General features: G+C 46.1%; 1 protein-coding gene across 1 annotated transcript; it reads left to right on the top strand.

Annotated features, from left to right (window-relative positions):
- The first annotated feature begins 1,528 nt into the window (after window positions 1-1,528).
- LOC148211244 (uncharacterized) lies at window positions 1,529-2,538 on the top strand. Its single transcript, XM_088123950.1, has 2 exons — window positions 1,529-1,829; window positions 1,922-2,538. Exons 1-2 carry the CDS (start codon window positions 1,529-1,531, stop codon window positions 2,536-2,538), a joined length of 918 nt encoding a protein of 305 aa, XP_087980076.1.
- The last annotated feature ends 19,840 nt before the right edge of the window (window positions 2,539-22,378 follow it).

Raw genomic sequence — 22,378 nt, 5'->3', positions numbered from 1 at the left:
CCGGGGGCGGGGACGAACACCTTTGATAAGAGGCGGTGGAGCGAGAATCAAGTACAGCCCAACAAATGGGCCAGGAGTTGGCAGGGTTGCGCACAGAACTTAATGAGGTCTGATTTGAGTTAGGTGGAGTCGCCCACCTGAGAGTAGAAATAGCGAATTTGACTGCAGCCCTGCGTCATAGTCAAATTTCGGAGGTTCCAACGGGGGACGTTGGGACCGTCAGTCAGGGTCCAAGAAGTTGATGTACATGAACATACAAGCGAATCCCCTGTTCCACGAGATCCGGCACGCGGAAAAGCTCCCGCGATATCAGGGGAAGAAGAATTTCAGTCGCGCGTGTCTGTCCACGAGCGCCGAAATTTGGGAGCAAGGTGGACAGCCACGCTTGATCCGAGAAAAGGTCTGCGGGTGCATATTACAATAGCGGTGCCTGACCTTCGTCAAATGCGGAATGAACGCAGTGTACCCCAGTAAGTGGGGGAACAAACTCCGGTCACGCTGAACTTGGGGTCTACCCCGCCACTGGACGAGTCACTTCGAACACGAATCAGCAGCCGCATACCACAGCGACCACGACTACATCGACATATCAAGCCACGGTGAACATACCAAAGGTGCAAGACTCTATGAAGGAAGTGATCAGTAAGCTTCGAAATGATTTTGAAACTTTAAGGCAGAGTTGCAAGGCGGATATGGCCACTGGGTAGAGCTTGGTCAACGGGAAGATCCCTCTTTCACATCCTCAATAATGGCATATCATCTACCACAAAAAATGAAGAAGCCGGATATGAAACCGTATGACAGATCAACTGACCCGATTGACCACATTGAGTTGTACGAAGGTCTGATGGAATTAAATACTGCCGGTGACGTGAAATGCAGGGCTTTTTCCGTCATCTTGAAGGGCCAAGCTCAATCTTGGTACCAACAGCTAAAACCCCAGACCATCGGGTCTTGGAATCAATTGAGAAAGGTTTTCATTAACCAATTTTCTATGCAACATGACAGGAAAAAGCCTGATACCCACATTCTCACTATTTATCAAATGGAGGATGAATCGCTGTGCGAGTTCGTTGGAAGATTCATGGCAGAAAAAATTATAGTTCCGGATTGCTCGGATGATGTAGCCAGAATGACATTTATGTCAGCTATAAATAACTTGGATCTGATTCACTCTTACGCCCTCCAACCAACTCGGACTTATAGCGAAGTTATTGAGCGAGCGTGTCAATATATGCACGCGGAAGATGTGCTTTAAGCAAAATATCTTCAATATCAAACAGTAACATCCAAGCATGCCCAGGCTCGGGGGTAGAGTTCACAATCAAAAAAAGGTCATTCGAGCCGTGACCCTGAATAAAAGAAGTCCACTCATGATAGTCGACCATGACAAGAGCGGACAGTACGAGTTCATGATCGCCGCTTAAGGGAGTTTGATCGTTACACCCCTCTCAATGTCCCGCTCTCGGAAATTCTGGCCAACATTGAAAATAGCAATTTGCATACGATATTGGAGAAGCCGAATAAGATGAAGTCAAGCCTGGACAAAAGAAATGAAAACAAATATTGCAGGTTCCATAGAGATTACGGTCATGACACTTCACAATGTTATGACCTACGAGATCATATCGAAAACTTGATTAGGCGGAGTCATCTGAAGAAGTATGTGGGTAAGAAAGACGTCTGCTCTTCTCAGGGAAAGAGGAAGTTCGACCGCACAGACCGTGACGACACGGATAAATTGCCCTCGCCAAAAAGAAGAGAGGCAGACGGGAAGAGACCGGTAGTCATTACCACCATCTTCGGTGGCCCAAGTGGAGGTCATTCAGGCAACAAAAGGAAATCCCTCATCCGTGAGACCCAGCATGAAGTAAACACTTCATATGTTCGACCAACAACTGAATAACTTTTTCCGTGGCAGATTTGGAAGGAGTTCATCTGCCGCACAATGATGCACTCGTTATCTCACCGGTAATTGATAATGTGCAAGTTCGGAGAGTTCTAATAGATGGACGAGCTTCCACCAATATACTCTCTCTCTCAACCTACTTGGCCCTGGGTTGGGAGAGGTCACAATTGAAAGGGTGTCCAACGCCCCTAGTTGGTTTCTTTGGTGAATCAGTTGTGGCAGAGGGTTGCACTGACTTTCCAGTCATTATTGGCGAAGGAAAAGATGAAGTTCAGAGAATGACCGAATTCGTCGTGGTGGATGGCGCGTCAGTGTATAATGCAATACTTGGGCGATCTTATATCCACGATCTACAAGCTATACCTTCGACTTATCATCAAATGTTGAAATACCCAACAGCTGATGGCGTGGGTATTGTCAAGGGTAAACAAAGGGCTTCAAGGGAGTGTTATGCAACTGCATTAAAAGGCACTCGGACTTGTGCGGCCTTTCATGGAAGTTCATCAGGCGAGGAGGTTCCGTATGAAGACACCACTGAAAGCTCCGGTTGGGGAGCTTTGAAGCAAGATCTTGAAGAAATACAACTCGGATCTACAGAGAAAACCGTCAGTATTGGAATGGGGTTGTAAAACCCAATGAAAGGAGAGCTTGTAGATTTCTTACAGCTTAATTCTGATGTGTTTGCATGGTCCCATGTGGACATGCCAGGAATAGATCCGAATGTAATAGTCTATAGGTTAAATATCGATCCGGGATTGTAAACCCGTTAAGTAGAAGTGCCGACCTGTGGACTCTGTTCGTAGTATTGTAATTGCTGAGGAGGTTAACAAACTCCTCAAAGCTGAATTCATTAAAGAAGTTTATTATCCAGCGTGGCTCTCTAACGTGGTAATGGTAAAAAAGGCAAATGAGAAGTGGAGATTGTGTGTCGATTTCACGAACCTTAATAAGGCTTGCCTGAAAGACAGCTTCCCCCTTCTCAGGATTGACCAGCTCGTCGATGCTACGGTCGGACACGAGCTGTTAACTTTTATGGATGCTTACACGGGCTACAATCAAATAAAAATGTATGTGCCCGATCAAGATCATACTGCGTTTGTAATTCATCAGGGGCTTTACTGCTACAAGGTGATGCCTTTTGGCCTTAAAAATGCGAGAGCAACATATCAGCGATTAGTGAACATGATGTCAGTAAATAGATAGGCCAAAACATGGAGGTCTATATTGATGATATGTTGGTAAAAAGTGTTACCGCCGAACAACATGTGGTCGACCTTACAAAAGCTTTCAGTGTATTAAGGTCCTATCAAATGAAACTCAATCGGACCAAGTGTATATTAAGGGTGTCTTCAGGGAAGTTTCTCGGGTTCATGGTTAATCGGCGAGGAATCAGTGTATTAAGGTCCGATCAAATGAAACTCAACTCGACCAAGTGTGTATTCGGGGAAGTTTCTCGGGTTCATGGTTAATCAGCGGGGAATTGAAGCTAATCCAGATAAGATCAAAGCAGTTTTGGAGATGGAATCTCCCAAAAATTTGAAATAGCTTAAGTGCTTAAATGGAAGGATTGCGGCATTAAATCGATTTGTTTCACGATCTACTGACAAATGTCTTCCATTCTTTAAAATTCTTCGGACTAAAGGGAAATTTGAGTGGTCAGAAGAATGTGAGTAAGCATTTGCTAGATTAAAAGAATATATGAGTTCGACACACTTGCTCTCAAAGCCAGAATCTGGTGACTGTCTATACTTGTATTTAGCCGTTTCAGAGACAGCAGTTAGTTCAGTCCTAGTACGTAATAATGGACAAACGTAGAATCCTGTGTATTATACGAGTAAATCTATGACTAATGTAGAGACGAGATATCCGAGTATAGAAAAATTGGCATTAGCTCTAGTTACATCATCCCGACGGTTGCGGCCGTATTTCCAAGCACATAAGATTGTTGTCCTGACTAATTTCCCTTTGCGATTCGTTTTCCACAAGCCTGAAACTTCGAGGAGATTAATGAAGTGGTCGTTGAAACTCAGTGAGTATGACATTAGTTTTGAACCTCGGGTATCTATAAAAGGGTAGGCTGTTGCTGATTTTATGGCTGAATTGACACCTAACCAACTAGCGACAAACTCCAAGCAGCAATGGACTTTGTATGTAGATGGTTCTTCTAATGAAAAGGGCTGCGGAGCTAGAATCCTCCTTCAGTCGCCGGAAGGAACTCGTTTTGAGTATGTATTACGATTCAATTTTAGGGCGTCAAATAATGAAGCCGAGTACGAAGCTTTATTAGCAGAACTTCGATGGCATAGAGCGTGGCGCTGAGTGTCTTCTGATTCTTAGTGATTCACAACTCATAGTCAACCAGATAATGGAATAATTCCAGGCAATGGATGGGGGAATGTCTAGATATTTGCGAAAGGCAAGAGAAAGTCTGGCAAAATTTAAGGATTTTGCGATCCAACAGGTTCCCAATCAGAAAACTCGAACACAGATGCTCTAGCAAGGCAAACTTCGGCATACGAAACCAATCTTGCCCGTACGGTACTTGTCGAAGTACTAGCCTCGCCATCGATTAATGAAGCAAAACAGTGTGAGGTCATGATATGATCTCGTTCTTGGATGAGTCCGATCATTGAATTCCTTCAAGGTATTCAACCTGAAGATAGGGATGAGGCAAAAAAATTGCACAGACAATCAGCTCATTATCTTCTCCAGGGTGGGGTATTGTATAAGCGAGAGTATTCTTTACCTTTATTGAAGTGCCTCGCACCAGATGAAGCCGATTATGTACTTCGAGAAGTACATGAAAGAATTTGTGGTAATCACACTGGGGCTCGAACTATGATGTCAAAAATCATTCGACAAGGATACTATTGGCACAGTATCAGCAAAGATGCGAAAACATTCGTATGAAAATGCTACAAATGTCAAAGATATGCAAATTTAATCAGACAACCACCTGAGGACTTAACACCGATCTCCAGTCCATGGTCGTTCGCACAGTGGGGGATCGATCTTATTGGACCACTCCCTACTGGGAAATGCCAAGTAAGGTTCGCTATTGTCACTGTTGACTACCTCACCAAGGGGGCTGAAGTGGAGCCTTTAGCTACCATTACAGAAGCGAAAGTGGGGATCTTTGTTTGGCGGAATTTAATTTGTCGGTTCGAAATTTCGCACGCCATAATCACAGACAATGGAAAACCGTTCGACAATGAGAAGTTTAATGATTTATGTGCAAATCTCCAAATAAAGCATATTACCTCTTCGCCTACTCATCCGCAAGCTAACGGGTAGGTAGAAGCAGCTAATAAGATTATGAAATGAGGGTTAAAAATGATGTTAGAAGAGTTAAAAGGTGAATGAGCCGAGGAGCTCCCAAATGTATTATGTTTTTATCGGACTACTCCAAGGGGCTCAACAAACCAAACACCTTATGTGCTAGCTTTCGATTCGAAAGCAGTAATTCTGATAGAGATCGGTTCGCCATCAAAATGAACCATACGGCTCTTCGACGAGGCGCAGAACTCGGAAGCAATAAGTTTGAATTTGGATCTCCTTGAAGAATGGAGAAATGAGTCACAGTTAAGAAATGCTTAATATCAGAATAGAATGATGAGGTATTATAATTCCAGGATGAAGAAACGATGCTTCAAGTCAGACGATCTAGTGTTAAAGAAAGTCCTTCAAAAAACGGGGGCTCTGCAACCAAATTGGGTCAGACCATACAAGGTTAAGAACGTTGTCTGGACAGGAACATACCAACTGATGGATTTAAATGGAAAACAACTTGCACATCCATGGAATGCTGAACACCTTAAAACATATTATCAATAAAGTCTATAATTCGAATCAGTGTTATGCAACCCTAATTCGAATTAGAGGTTGTCCTGTATGCTTATTTTGTACAGTTATTTTGCGTATATGAAAGCACGGTTGTAAACTACTTGTTACCTGCACGTGTTCGTGCATATCTGATTTCAATTCATTACAAAAAAAAATTTTTACAAAATAAGACAAAAGAAAGTGGCAAAGCGCGTTTGTCTTCCATTTAATTTCCCAGTAAAACTAAATATTTGAATTATCGGAGTGATTATCGAAATTACACAGAGATGAACAAAAAAATTGGTAGTACAAAAAAAATAAAAAAAACGATCAATTTCATTTTCGTTTCTCCTCAATGGCGAGTTGCTGCTCCAGAAAAGCAATTTGTCGTTCCATAGTGCGACCTTCCTCTTACAGGGTCAGTTTTTCCTCCTCCCAGTTCTTTTTTTCTTCCTTCAAGGCCTGACACTCGAATTCGAACCTCAGAGACTTGATTATCGCCTCTTGCAGTTCGTTTCCGAGTCGGGCGACTTCCTTCTCTAGTTTGAGAGCCTTTCCTTCGGTTCTCTAAGGTTCAAATCGCGAAGGAGGAGCAATGTAGCGCGAAAGGCGACTAGATGAGGGCTCCCCCTCTGCAACCGGTAGAGGGTTAGAAGAGTCTGGCAAAGCAAGAGCAGAGAATGGAGAAGAAGAAGATGATGAGGAATCTCCAGAATGGTCAGAGGAGATCTCCATGAAAGTAGTGGAAGAGTCATTTACTTCCTCAAACATGGCGCAGAAGGGTAAGGAATAGAATGAAGCAGCAAGTAAGATGGAAACTCTTAAATATATGAGTCGTTCGGAAGTTGAAGCGTGAATCAACTTAATCATAAATCTCAAACGGCGTCTCGAAAAATTAATGGTCATCGCATAGTCGAATTAATTAAAGATACAGTGAAGTTAATGGGAAGATATGATTTGATACGAAAATCGTGCCATAATTTAAAGGTAGTTACATCACGAAAGTCGAGAAAATAAGATTGTGTTACAATTCAAAGTCATACGAGGTTGGAATTTACAAGTTTGGATAACCCATTAAACCTTTCTTATGCAACTGTCGATGGATCAGGAGCAGCGTTGTCAAATGCCCCGACCTCGACATTAGTTCCGACCTTGGGCTCTAAATCGATAGCCCCAGTTGAAAGTGGAGCGCCCATTTCATTCTCTGAGACTGATTTAGCTGATGGATCAGATGTTTTCTTCATGGCTAACTCCCAATCCCGATTAAACACAGAAATGAGCTGGTCAGAGTCAACTTCCTGAGTAAAGCTTCTTAGCCATTCGACTGCATATTCCAGACCACTGTACTCCAAATCCCTTTCTAGCTCCTTGAAGTCAGGGAATTGAGACATGACCTCGTAAAGAAGGTCGAAATTGCCAAGTCTAGCCTCAGTATTGGTAAGTCTGAATTCGGTATCTGCAAGCTTTGATACGGACTCGGCGACTACTTTCTCGGACTCGCGAAATTTGTATTCAATGTCGGCCAAGTGTAATTCAATTTGGCCGAGTTTCAATTTTGTGTCAACTAGCTCGGCCACGACAAGATCTCTCTTTTTAATCGCAACACTCAACGTCTCCTCAGTTGAAGTCTTTAAATAAGCCAATTTGGTTTCGAGCGACCTTCTCTTTTCGACCCCCGCTTTTAGAATATTTCCTCTAGAGGTCTTCAACTCAGCAAGCTCATTCTTCAATTGAATAATGAGAGGCCCGACCTGGTTGGCTTCAGCCTTCAGCTCGAAGTTCGCGGCTTGCAGCCAAAGAATTTCTTCTTCCAACCTGGTATGTTCATCCTTGTACTTGTTGTTCTCAATAATGCATTTATCTGATGCAGCAAGAATGTTGAGGCTCTCTGAACTCTTCCTTCTCCTTGGCTAGAGTTTCCTGTTCTTTCTTGAGTTCTTCTAATAAGGTGTTGTAGTCGGCCAACCGGGCGGAGCAGGCTTTAGCCTTCTTGGTGACTTCCGCCAGCTTGATCTTATTTTTTCGTTCAGCCGTGTGACGGTGAGAAAGTTCTACTCCAATGGAAGCCATTCTGCGAAATGAGAGGGCTAAGGCCTAAATTAGAAGGTAATCCTCAAGAAATGAACATGGTAGAAGTATAAGAGGAAAAAAGATGAAGGTCGGAAATTACTCTTGCGATACATGTGGTTGCCTCAGTAAAAAGCTCATGAGATGATGAGGGATTGAAACTCCAGATGTGCTTCTCCGAATCACAAGAGAAAGTAGGATAGAGTTTATCTGAAAGCGACAACATTTCTGCCCCGCCTAGGTCGGTTAGGAAAGGGGGACCAGATCAGTAGAGATGGGGGGAGTTCCAGAAACTTCAAAAGAGCACTCCCTAATGTTGGAGGGCCCATCAGCAAAACCAGCGTGAGACTGGACTTCATCGAGCTCTTGAAGAGATATCCCAGGGCCGTCCTTTGGGGCTTCGAATTCGAATTCGGCCCCTCTATGACCTCTAGGAGGCGTAAGGATGACCACAGGAAGAGTTGGGGGAGTAGGTTCTATGTGGAAACCTAGAGATTGGGTAGCAGGCAGATTAACGAGATCAACGAGATCATCTTCTTCCTGCATTCTTTTCCTCTTCAACGGTTGTACTTCAGCACCTTCGTCTTGTGAAGAGTGTTCATTGGGAACTTCGTTTATCCTTACCTCGACGAGAGGGGAAGCAGGTCTTCGTTTTGAAGTCTTCCCCGAAGAGGTGGCTTTGGTAAAGGAGGACGAAGTTGCTCAGACCCCGCAAACCTGACTGCGGGCACAAATTGAGGCTGTGTAGCACGGACACCTTTTTGCTTTCCCTTTACAGGAGAAGAGTTTGAAGCCACCTCTTCTCCCGCTGCAGAGCTAGTTGAACCCATTCCCAGCGGGACTTTGTGGCGACAACTGCTGTTAAACTTGGATGGACGAGGGTTCATTTCTTCTACACAAGAATTGGAATTCAGTTTATGAAAACTTCGACAAGTAAAAAATAAAAGAGAAAGACAGGAAGATTAATAACCTTCCGTGAGTTCAGCTGCGAGCCCACAGTTCCTCAAATTATGATTGGACAAGAGGTCATGGCTATAACGTTCCCTAGCTGAAAGAGTTGCATAGCTGGTCAGAACTGACGTGGTCTCTTTTGTCAACTCAGGTGGAGGGTCGACCAAAACTGCGAAGACAAGAAATTGGTTAAAATAAGTGCCCGGTTGTGATGAAAAATGAAGAGCTCCTCAGACAAAGACTTACTCAATCTATCGAATTCCACTGGCACCTCACAATAAGTAACCCCTTCGCTGGTCGTCATTAACCAGTTCCTTAAAACATAGAACCACCTCTGTTTCCAGTTCTTTGTGGAGGTGGGACCGTTTACAATAAAAAAAAGTCTTTCTCCATTACAACCCATTGACGCAACGCCGAGAAAACAACTTAAGTAAAATCGACCAGGGGTTTTCGATGAATATTTTATAGTATGAATGGCAAGCATTTGTTCAAGGAATAAAGTGCAAGTCCTGTCTTCACAAAATTTGCACCATAGGTACTAAAAACCCATTAATGTGCCCCACCCATTGGGCGTTAATTGGGCAAGAGCTAAGTTGACTATGTTGAGGAAGAATTGGACAAAAGGATGTAAAGGCAACCTGACGCCATACTCGAACATCTGTAGATAGAAACTGACACAACCTAACTGAGGTTTGTCAATTGTCTCACCCACCACAAGGATTCTCAACTTCATATCATTTGGGATGGAATAATTACACCTAAGAATTCCTAGCAATTCATTAGGATAATTTGAATACGAATAGACAGAACAGTCGCCGCTAATTTCCGGCGATTCATTACGCTTACGTTGATGAGATTTTCCACCTTTAGTTGGAAGGTTCTCTAAAGGAGTTTAGGAAGTTGAAGTCATACGAGAGCTAGCTTCAAAAGTTTTGGTCCTAGCCATTTACGAAACTTACAAGGCAGGAAGGAAATTAATAACGAAGGATTACCTAGTGCCAAGCAAAGGCGAGCGGAGCACCTAACTTCGTCGATTCACAATAGTTGAAATCCCCTGCCCTAGTCGCTCAACGAAACCTTCTAAACTATGAAATCAAGTGAAACTCGCGTTGAAACGTTATAAATACCTAATGGAAGAGGGTGTTAGTTCGGAAGAGTGGGGGAAAAGACGAGTTCGGATCTACAACACCGCAAGTAAAATCAAACATTACTTCAAGAATTTCAAATTAGGATCTTAAAATATTCCTGAAGTAGGGAACTATTGTTTATCCTCTGAATCTTAAAGAAACGTCACCATGCCAAGTTAATTACAAGGAAGAGCACCTGGCAGAAAAAATCGGTACTAGTTCGGATCACAATCGAACTGGGCATTCTACCGAACGGTTTTATCCACTACCCACATGGTAGCCCAACCGTTCCCCCACCAGGCACGCAGGTTTCCTACTTTTTCGAAACTAGAACGTTTATTCGAATGGAGAGCCATATTTCTCAACGGTTACTTTTCCCATCTCTTATAAATACCATAGAAACAAATGAGCCAGGTACGCGAAAACTGATTGATTCAAATTCTAATTATTTACTTAGCACAAAAACTGACTGGATCGTTGGAGTGCTAACTTGTTTTTGTAGATTCTTTATCCAAGAGTGTTCTAAAAGATCTATTGTGATTTTCGGAAGTTTTTCAGTAAGAACAATTATTATTATTTTTCTTTTTGGTTCTCAGTTAATTTCTAACTTTGAAATCCATTTAGCTTTAATGAATTACTAAGCAAAATTTGATCTTGTCTCTTGATTTATAGTTGATGGTTCACTTCACATGATATAATAAGTTTTATCTTATTACTATCTTAAGTGCTTACAATAGTCGAAATCTCTTTGGTATTTAGTTGAAAAAATAGAGTCGGACGAATTGTCGCTCCAACAGCTGTCAACAAGCTAATCTTTTGAGTGATGTGAGATGACAATCGTCTAGTGTTGTTCGCCAACCTCTTTAACTTAGCGAAGAAATAAAGATATTTGCCGTCAACACCACCAAAAGATTCCCAAATTTTCCAAGATTCGCTATAGCCGTTAGAAATCATAATCGGACACACGACCTTGAAGATATTCGTACCCATGGATCTTATTAAAGAGATAATCCTCGAGTAGACTCTAATCGGAAGGTTCGAAATTGTAACCTACTATCAAAGAAGAAAAATTACCGGTCATTTCTATAGAATCAAGGACAACCTGTTTGGGGAAAGAATACCCTGGACACGTGGAGGACCCTTATTGGTGCTCCAAGATGACTCATGAGTCATGCCCAGCTCGGACCGCTGAGATCACTACCGTTAGCGTTGACAGATGCTAAGTATGAGGGTCGAGGTGAACCTGGCTGAGGTCCGACCTACCGGGAAGCTCGGTAGGGGCCGATGTGAGCTACTGTCAGCGGCGTGATTATCGGGTGTAACCGACGATCCCGAGATTACCGGGCGTAACCGACGGTCCCGAGATTACCGGGTGTAACCGCCGCGAGATTAGCGGGACTACCACCCATAAGTAGAGGACCTCACTCCACGATCAGGTACGATGATTTCTGACCTCGAACTAAACTGGGAATCCGACCTATACTGACTTGATCGTCGGAGTGCTCACCTTTTTGAGGTCCGCCCAAGTATTTAGATCGGTCCGGAGGCCGAGTTCAAGCTGCAATCTGAAATATACTGTTGTGCATATCCTTGCATAAACATTTGGCGCCGTCTGTGGGGACGACAATCTAAGTCATCCCAATCCTTTTAAACTAATACGCGAACGAAAATGGTTCAACCAGCAAACTCGACCAATACGGCAGATCGAAGGACTCTAGCTGCCAGCGATGCCCACCAGAGGGAGGTCGGAGCAGCAATGGTAGAAGGGCAAGGTCACGATGGCCTAGCAACAGAACCCCTCCGCAGATCAGCACAAATCACCGCGCCTGTCCTACCACCTGCGCACCCCGCAAGGACATCCAAGGCCACCCGTGGCCAAGGTGGAACCTCTAAGAAGGGCTCCCGGGGTCCAGCCCCGGCCCCGACAAGCGAGAACTTGGACGCACTCTAGAGAGAAATGGAGGCAATGCGCACGAAAATGCGGTCCATGGAGGAAATGTATCACGAAATGATATCAGCTGCAGGCGCAGGGTCCCGATCTGAGAACCGAGTGACGCGCGTTGGCGTACGCGAGCAAAAGGGTTCCCACCTCGGCCCAGTCGAGGAGGAACATCCCGAGGACAACGAGAGCGAGGGACACACTCGCCAGAGAGGAGACCTCCGTGAACACCTCAACAGAAAGAGAGGCTCATCACTCCGAAAAGGACAGTCACCATCTCGCTCACACAGGAGCTCCAACCAGCAGGCCGAATCCTCTCGCAACCCAGTAACTCCTGCAGGAGTGATTACAAGGGAGGAGTTCGACCAGCTGAGGGGCCAGCTCGACGCTCAGGTGGAGGCCTTAAAGGCCAAATGTGAGCAGAAAGAAGGTCCACTGAACGATGGCGACTTGGGAGAATCGCCCTTCACCTCGGACGTTTTGGAAGCACCGATCCCTCCGTAGTTCAAAGCTCCTACCGTGAAACCTTATGATGGGTCGAAAGACCCCAAGGATTATGTTGAGGTCTTTGAAGGTCTCATGGATTTCCAAGCGGCATCAGATGCAATCAAATGTCGCGCCTTTCAGATCGCGCTTACTGGCAGCGCGCGATTGTGGTATCGGAGACTACCAGACAGGTCGATCTCGACCTACTCTCAGCTGAGAAGGGAGTTCCTTGCCCAGTTCTCTTCTCGGCATTATGACAAAAAGACAGCGACCCATCTCGCCACCATCAGACAGAAGGACGGTGAGACCTGCGAGAATATGTCACCAGATTCCAGGAGGAACAGTTGAAGGTCGCACACTGCTCCGATGACTCGGCCATGTGCTATTTTCTCACCGGTCTAGTCGATGAGGCCCTCACGGTGAAACATGGAGAGGAGGCCCCGGCCACCTTCGTCGAGGTGCTTCAGAAGGCGAAGAAAGTCATCGATGGACAGGAGCTCCTCCGAACCAAAACCGGCCGAACAGAGCGAAAGATCGGTCGGGGCAGAAGTGGAAAAGATATAGAAAAGGCAGATCCCAAGTCCAAGGACAAGGGATCCTTTTCCAGCGGCCGAGCTGAGTATCGGAGGGTGGAGAACGGACCTACCAGGAGCCGACCTTACGAACGCTTCACCCCGACCACGATTCCAATTTCTGAGATCCTAACTAACATCGAGGAGTCTGGAATGGAAAAACTACTCAAACGTCCTGAGAAGCTTCGAGGAGCCCCGGAGAGGCGCAGCAAGGACAAGTATTGCCGCTTCCATCGGGAGCACGGCCATAACACGTCGGACTGCTGGGAGTTGAAGCGCCAAATTGAGGATCTAATTCAAGATGGCTACTTCAAGAAATTTGTAGGAAAGCCCAGGACCAGCTCGGCAGAAAAAAAGGAAGAGCGGAAGCGTTCGAGGACGCCACCCCGGCGCACTGACCGACCTGCGGTCATCAATACCATTTTCGGAGGGCCAAGCGGGGGTCAGTCCGGACATAAAAGGAAGGAGTTAGCTCGTGTAGCCAGACACGAGGTGTGCATCATCAGGGAGCAGAGGCCGACCTACTTAATCACCTTCGACGGTGCAGACTTGAAGGAGGTCCACCTGCCCCACAATGATGCACTTGTGATCGCTCCCTTGATTGATCATGTGGTGGTCAGGAGGGTGCTGGTAGATGGAGGCGCATCTGCTAACATCCTGTCCTTACCGACCTACCTCGCCCTGGGATGGACGAGGTCGCAATTGAAGAAAAGCCCGACACCGCTGGTTGGGTTCTCTGGAGAATCGGTCATCCCAGAGGGTTGCATCGACTTGCCGGTCACGCTTGGGCAGAACCAAACTCGGGTCACCCAAATGGCCGAGTTCGTGGTGATTGACGGTAGATCGGCCTATAACGCCATCTTTGGGAGACCCATCATCCACTCATTTCGGGCCATTCCCTCGACACTTCATCAAGTTTTGAAGTACTCCACCCCCAATGGCGTGGGCACGGTCCGGGGAGAACAGACCGCTTCAAGGGAGTGCTATGCCTCCGCACTCAAAGGCTCATCGGTCTGCGCCCTTGAAACTCTCGCCAGTAGGGATGAGACGCTCGAGTTCAAGGCCGACCTGCCGAGGCGGGAGTTTTCCGCGCCCACTGCAGAGCTCGACCTTGTTCCTCTGCTTAGTCCCGAGAAGCAAGTGAGCATAGGAACCAAGCTGGGGGCCACCGACAGAGAGGAGCTAATCCACTTCCTCAGATCCAACTCGGATGTCTTTGCGTGGTCCCATGAGGACATGCCTGGCATTGACCCGAAAATTATGACGCATCGCCTCAGCATAGATCCGTCATTCCGACCTGTAAAGCAAAAAAAAAAGACCTATAAACAAGGAGCGGAGTGATGTAATTGTTGAGGAAGTTAGCAAACTTTTGAAAGCTGAATACATAAGAGAAATTTCGTATCCCGAGTGGCTCTCCAATGTTGTATTAGTTAAAAAATCTAACGGAAAGTGGAGAATGTGCGTAGAAATTCCAGATCGGTCGGAATATGGAAGTGTATGTGGACGACATGCTTGTCAAGAGCAAGCAGTCTAAGTCGCATCTCTCCGATCTGTCCGAAGCCTTCGAGGTTCTGAGGACATATCAAATGAAGCTCAACCCAGCTAAATGTGCCTTTGGAGTCTCTTCGGGAAAATTCCTTGGCTTCATGGTGAACAACCGGGGAATCGAGGCCAACCCCGAAAAGATTAAAGCCGTGCTTGAGATGGAGGCACCTAAGACGCTGAAGCAGCTTCAGTGCCTCAATGGCAGGATTGTGGCCCTGAACCGTTTTGTTTCAAGATCGACAGATAAGTGCCTTCCTTTCTTCAAAATCCTACGGAGGAAAGGGCCGTTTGAATGAACTGCGGAGTGCGAGCAAACATTTCAGCAGTTGAAAAGCTACCTCTGTTCTGCACCTCTGCTCGCCAAGCCCATGCCAGGGGACAAGCTCCAATTGTACTTAGCAGTGTCTGACAGCACCGTCAGCTCGGCCCTAATCAGGCAAGAGGAAGCGCGGCAAAACCCGGTCTACTACACAAGCAAGGCTATCACCGAAGCCGAGACCAGATACCCTCAAATGGAAAAGTTGGCTCTTGCTTTAGTCACCTCGGCCCGACGACTTAGACCATACTTCCAAGCCCATACTGTGGTGGTGCACACTAACTTGCCCCTAAGAACCATCTTTCATAAGCCAGAAGCTTCTGGACGCCTGATGAAGTGGGCAATGGAGCTAAGTGAGTACGACATCCAGTTCGAACCCAGAACTACGTTGAAAGGCCAGGCAGCGGCAGATTTCATAGCCGAGCTCACACCACCTTCCGAGCTGAGCGAGTCGGACCTACCGTGGACAATCTATGTCGACGGATCCTCCAATGAGAAGGGGTGCGGGGCCGGGGTCCTCTTGCTCGGACCAGGAGGCGAGCGATTTGAGTATGCCTTGCGGTTCGGCTTCCGGACTTCTAACAACGAGGCTGAGTATGAAGCATTTATTGCCGGCCTGTGAATCACTAGAGCATTGGGGGCCCCTTGTGTTAAGGTCTTCAGCGACTCCCAGCTGGTTGTGAGCCAGACCAAGGAAGAGTACCAAGCCAAAGACTCCCGAATGGAGAAGTATTTGGGCAAGGTCAGATCGTACCTCGCCCAGTTTCAAACTTACGAAGTAAGCCGGGTTCCCCGAGCAGAAAATTCTAATGCTGAGGCCTTGGCTAAGTTAGCATTGGCGTACGAGACCGACCTGGCCAGGTCGGTCCCCGTCGAGATCTTAGATAATCCCTCGATCTCAGAGCCAGACCTGATGGAGGTCGGCGCTCCAGAGTCCTCATGGATGGACCCGATTGCGGAATTCATTAGGGGCAACTCACCACAAGACCCCAAGGAGCGCAGAAAGTTGGCAAGGCGAGCAGCTCGGTTCGTGGTCCGAGGTGGAGCATTGTACCGACGCGGCTTTTCCCTGCCTCTATTCAGATGCCTAACCCCTGAAGAGGGCCTGTACGTCCTCAGAGAAATCCACGAAGGAGTGTGCGGCAATCACTCAGGCGCCCGGTCGCTGTCGGCCAAAGTGATCCGACAAGGATACTATTGGCCGACCCTCAGCCAGGACGCCAAGAAGTTCGTTAGAACTTGCGACAATTGCCAGCGCTACGGCACCATAATCCACCAACCTCCCGAGCTGCTCACCCCCATCTCGTCCCCGTGGCCATTCGCGCAGTGGGGGGTCGATATCATTGGTCCTTTCCCTCTGGGCAAGGGCCAGACCAAGTTCGCTGTGGTTGCTGTGGATTACTTCACAAAGTGGGCCGAGGCCAAGACGCTCTCCCACATAACGGAATCCAGAGTCACGTCCTTCGTATGGACAAGTATCATATGTCACTTTGGTATACCGCAGGCCGTTGTGACGGACAATGGGAAGCAGTTTGACAACGCCAAGTTCAAAGACTTTTGCAGCAAGCTTGGCATAAGTCACCTTAGCTCGTCCCCCGCACATCCGCAAGCAAATGGGCAGGTGGAGGCAGTCAACAAGATCATCAAGCGAGACATCAAACTTAGACTGGACTCCGAGAAAGGCAGGTGGGCCGAGGAGCTACCAGAGGTCCTATGGTCGTACCGGACCACCCAAAGAGAATCGACGGGTGAGACCCCGTTCTCCTTGGCCTTCGGCTCCAAAGCTGTAGTCCCGGTTGAGATCGGCATGCCATCAGACAGAGTAGAGCATTACGAGCCTACGGCGAATGAGGAAGAGTTGCTCCTCAACCTCGACTTGTTGGAAGAAAGAAGAGCAATGGCCCAGCTATGCCTGGCGGAATATCAGGGCAGAATGGCCAGACATTACAATGCCCGCGTTCGACCTCGGACCTTTCAGGTCGGACATCTGGTCTTAAGGAGGGTCCAAACTCATGTGGGTGCCCTTGATCCGACCTGGGAGGGCCCGTTTGAGGTCAAGGACATAGTCCGACCTGGGACGTACGTATTGGCCGATCTGAAAGGAAACGTCCTCGCGCACCCGTGGAACGCGGAGCACCTGAAGCGTTATTATCCTTGAAATGCCAAAAGAGTTTTCAATGGATCAGTAAAAAGCTGTTTCAAAAGAATTATGATCGGAATAAATGTGATGATTTAATTTCATGATTTCGAGTTCGACCAGAAATTAAATGGGGGCCACGGACTCCCACGCGATCACATTCCAGCAGTCGGTTAAAATTCAATCCTCCAAAACCTAAGGGTACGAGGTGCGATGCCAAAACCACTGATGAACTTAAAATTCAAACCTTCAAGGTAAAAGGACGATGTGAAAAGTTCAAAATGATCAAGCCTCTGAACCTGAGGGTACGATGTGCGATATGAAGAACAGCTACGGACTTAGGATTTTAGCCTTTTAACGTTTTTAAGTTAAGGGTGCGATGTTAAAATTTCCAGAGTTGGTGCAATGCATTGAATGCTAGACAGAGAATCAAATTCAAACTTTCAAATTATTTTAATTAAAGGCGCGACCTCAGAAGTAAGAGGTGCGAGGTGACATCGGCTGCAGTTCAAAGAAAAGACAAAGGAAGGAAAGATGTTGCCAACAACAAAGTAACAGCAAATGGGAGCTTTTTTATTGAATGTGGAGCAGAGCCAAGGCTTATAGACCTTGCAGCTCTGCCCTGACACTTACAAACAAAAACAAAAGAGAGGAGAAGAAAGACAGCGAAAAGCCTCCTGAAGGGTGGTCGCCTAAGAGCCTGCTTGAGGAGCGCCCTCTTGGGTGGTGCCGACCTGATCCTCTTCGAGGTCGGAGTAGTCAGAGTCCAGATCTCTGACGTACTTATCCACCAACGCTTGGGGGCCAGGGGTGCCGCTAGGCCCAGACGCCCACTGCTCAGCATACCTCTTCTTCAGACCACCGAGATCGATCTGAAGGTCAGGCATGTCGGAAGCAATGCCCTTCATGAGAAACTTGAAGCCCGCGTCAGAGAAGTCTTTGGCAAATCCGTCGAAGTCAGGATGTTGCCTAAACGATTCCTCAGCTCCTCCTCCTTCGCTTCAAGCGCCTGGAGCATGTCGTCCTTCTCCTTGAGGAGTTGGAACTTCTCCTTCTCCAAGCCCTTGGTGATAGCATGGGCAGCTCGGAGGTGGGCCTTGTGTTTGCCTTCTTCCTTCCTCAGCAACTCGGCCTTGGTCTCCACCTCGGCCTTCAAAATTTCCACCTCAGAGTGAGCCTTCAGCAGCTCATCCTTCATGGTGGAGGAAGCAGCCTCCAAGGCAGCAGAGAACTCCTCTTTCTCCCTCGCTGCCAGAACTTCCCTCCCATCCAGCTCGGCCTTCACGGCCAGAGCCGATTGAATGGAAGCAACGAACGCCTGAGAAAAAGGTGCAAATAAGTTAGACCGAGCTACCTGTTAGGTAAATTGACCAAAAACACCAACCTTACCTCAGCGGCGTAGTCGATGGTCCTCTGCAGAACAGACCCTGGGTCAGTTACAAATTTGGACGCCCTCCTTAGGCAGCGGTCTAAACTTGCGGCCGAGATGCGGGACACCTGGTCCCTCACCCCAGAACTAGACGGCTTAACTCTGAACCGTGCCATCACATCAGACGTCCCGCCCATCCTGGCCTCAGGATCGTCCACCCGATCTGCGAAGCTCGCAGGCAAGACCCCATGAGCTCCGACCTCCAAGGGGGTGGTGGTCTTCTTCTTCTTCCTCCTTCGCTTCAGAGGGACTTCCTCCCTCACCTCCTCGCCCAGGGGCAAGGCGTCCACCGTCTCGGTCTGATCCCTGGGGAACTTCTCCCTCGAAGGACCCCCAGAAGACTCCAGCTCGATCACTGGGGCTGGATCCTCCGAGGCTGGCCCTACCACAGCAGGGGTGGCAGGTTTCGAACTCTGGGCGGCCGCAAACCATGGCTGCAAAATAAAAACAGGGGTCAACACAAGGTTAGAGGAAAAAGGAGGGAAGCAAGCTCGGCATACCAAGTTCGGAGTTCGGCCTTGAGGATTCGATGGAACGAACTGCGGGGTTGTAATCTAGCAGCCCGGACTCAAGCAGCAGCTTGTCGGTCACCAAGGTTCCGACCTTCCTACCCCTCGAAAAGCGCTCCTTGTAATATTTCAGCGTATCGAAGGAGGCTGGCGTAAGTTCGGGGACTGGTCGGATTGAAACTGCACAAAGACAAAATTTGAGTTAGACTTGAATAACAAGAAAGAAAGTTATCACAAGAAGTTAGAACTACTCCGTACCTAGGTTCCCAAACCTAGTGGGAACGTCAAAGAAGGAACGACCAGACTCGTCCTTTGCAAGTCATTCCCCAGAAGCGTAGAACCACTTCCTCACCCATCTCTTGATGGAGGTCGGCCCCTTAACTATACCGCATGCGCCTTTCCTTGCGCACATGTAGAACCGGCCAGGCTTCTTAGCTATCCTTTTCGCTTCGAAGCACGCGAGGAGCTGGTCTACATCTAACAGCTCGGCCTCTTCATTATCCCGAGCTCGTAGCCAAAAAAGGATGGCCAAAGCGAAAATGACACCCCACACATTGGGGGCCACTTGAGCCGGAGCCAACCCAGTCCGGAAGAGAAATTCTTGGACAAAAGGGTGAAGGGGAAGTCTGAGGCCGTACTCAAACATTTTGAAGTAAAGAGCGACCCATCCCTCTGGAGGATTGTCAGCTCTCTCCCCCTCCTTCGAAATCCTAAGGAGGATGTTCTCAGGGATAGCGAATCCCCTACGAAGGGATCCGAGGTAGTGCTCAGGTATCCTAGAAGGGTATTCCAAACCCTGACCCGAGGTGGAGGCATCGCTATCCTCCCCGTCATCGGAGAACCTAAAGTTTTCTATCTCCTCGAGCTCGGACTCTAACCTACGAGCTAAATCCTCATCGGATCCTAAGTTGCTGCTAAAAGAGGACGACATGGCAACTACGTTCCAAAGAGAAAGTGAGGGAAGAGACCGACCTACCAAGGGTTCGAGCTACCTTCAGATCGAACTCCAAGAATTCAGGGAACGTAAGGTATGACCTGAAGGAGTGGGGGTATTTATAGCTCGTCGGAGAAATTTCCCCATCGTACACGTGTGATCAACGAGCGGCTGGGATCCTCCCCAAGATCCGAAGCGTCGGAATATCTGAATATTCTGACGATAAATCTACTGCAACGGTTACATTTTCCCACGAATAGGAAGTCGCCACGCGTCCAAAGCAAGTCGAATGAACTTCTCTGCCAGGTCGAGATCGGACCAGACAGAGAGGGGGCCAATGTTTGGGGAAAGAATACCATGGACACGTGGAGGACCCCTATTGGTGCTCCAAGATGACTCATGAGTCATGCCCAGCTCGGACCGCCGAGATCACCACCGTTAGCGTTGACAGATGCTAAGTATGAGGGTCGAGGTGAACCTGGCCGAGGTCTGACCTACCGGGAAGCTCGGTAGGGGTCGATGTGAGCTACTGTCAGCGGCGTGATTATCGGGTGTAACCGATGGTCCCGAGATTACCGGGCGTAACCGACGGTCCCAAGATTACCGGGTGTAACCGCCGCGAGATTAGCGGGACTACCACCCATAAGTAGAGGACCTCACTCCACAATCAGGTACGATGATTTCTGACCTCCAACTAAACTGGGAATCCGACCTATACTGACTTGATCGTCGGAGTGCTCACCTTTTTGTGCAGGTCCGCCCAAGTATTCAGATTGGTCCGGAGGCCGAGTTCGAGCTGCAATCTGAAATATACTGTTGTGCATATCCTTGCATAAACAGAGTGCACCACCTACTTGATCGTATCGTCACCGTACAATATCGTTGGCCTTGTTGGTAATTACTCTTTTTCACCATAATTGATTAGTAGTTTGCACTTTTCTTTTGGTTGTTTTTCTTGAATCTTAATTGCAGTTTTCGTTGGCAAACTTTAAAGTGGCACAAATATTCTTTGCCTTTTGATATGATGGAGGATTTTAACATTCTTGTGTCCCTCCTCTGTTTAACTGAACTCTGTTTTTGATATACACACATAATTTTGGTGTATAATTTAAACTTTGAACAAATTGATTTTGAATCATAAGGGAAATTTGTTTTGTCGTTATTTTATTAATTTGCTCTCTAAAAATAAGTGTAGGTATTCAATGGCGTAGCATCTGGACAGCTTACACACTTACCAAATTTGATATCTATATGTTGGTATGTGTACTCTCGACTTCTAATGCAAATTTAAGCCATCATTAAAAAAAACATCAATATTTCATACATTTTTCTATTTTGAAGTCTGAAAGTTTGATATTTTTATCAACATTTAACAATGTTCTAATTGAAATTTTGCAGATAAGCAACGATGTTGAGGCAGTTTAGATAATTTAGTTAATTTTTAGTAGCTATTTTTAGTAGCTAATAGTTATACTAATTTCGAGCGCACCACCTACGTGCTTCTATTACCAATATTCTCCCTTTTTCACATGTAGACATAACTTTTTACATGTATTTGATGGATGTGATTTTTTTTTTTTTTTTTTTGAAAACGATTTGGAAGAAAATTATTGTTATGATGATGTAGCATATATTTTGTATAACTATTAAGCCTTATTTCTTTACAGCTTTTGAATGTAAGAAAAAATTGCTTGAATATCCTCCACTATAATGTACTAAATTTAGCCATAAATATGCAAAAAAATAACTATATGGTGAGCCGCAACTTTGAGAATTATATCTTATAAATCTTAATTTCTTTTTAAACGTGTCTAATAGGTCTTTTTACCTATGTCTTTAAAAGTTAAAAAAAGGATTTAATAAGTCAAAGATTTATTAGACAAAAAATCGAAAACTGGAAAATTAAATTAGAGACCTATTAGACACTTTTTAAAGTTAAATAATGACGTATTAAACCTGACTATAAGTTGAATGAACCATTATCTTTCAATATTGTTTTCAATATTTCTCAAGAATCTTAAAAGTATTTATGCGCTCAACATTTTGTACAAAAATATTAAACAAGGCGGTGAAAGAGTTCAAGCCAGATCTCTACCTCGTAACAATTCTTAACCGCATGTTCTGGATCTTCTATGGAATACCATTTGTCCAGTAGATTATGAATTCACATATTATGAACAAACTAGTAAAAATCTTCCTCCTAATCAATTTAGAGTTAATATCCAGAAGATATAAAAACAAGATGAGAAAGAGTAATAACGACACTAAATTTTATAGTGGTTCGATCCAAGAAATTATCAAGAAGCACAAAAATAGTTAATAAGTTAGTTATATAGCTAGGCCATCACGTGATGAAATCTACATCACTTACGCAAGCAAATAATACACCTCACCATATTATAAAAAGCTCTATTAATTAGTAAACTTAGGCTGTCAAAATATGACACATTCGGTCTACGTTTTGATCGTTACTATTAACAATATTGACCTTGTTATCGAACTGCATATTTCGTCATCTTCGTCTTCTTTGCTGATAACAAAAGACGAGTAAGTTATTTTTTTCTTTGCTAATCTTTAGCTTCCAAATTTGAAGGGAAAACTCTTATATCGACACTTTTTTATTTCATTCAAAGCT

Source organism: Momordica charantia, assembly GCF_013281855.1.
Source record: "Momordica charantia cultivar OHB3-1 chromosome 5 unlocalized genomic scaffold, Mcharantia_2.0 BLBB01000005.1, whole genome shotgun sequence".
Lineage (NCBI taxonomy): Eukaryota > Viridiplantae > Streptophyta > Magnoliopsida > Cucurbitales > Cucurbitaceae > Momordica > Momordica charantia.
The sequence above is the reverse complement of the archived record's forward strand: the minus strand, read 5'-3'. Positions and strand labels throughout refer to the sequence as shown.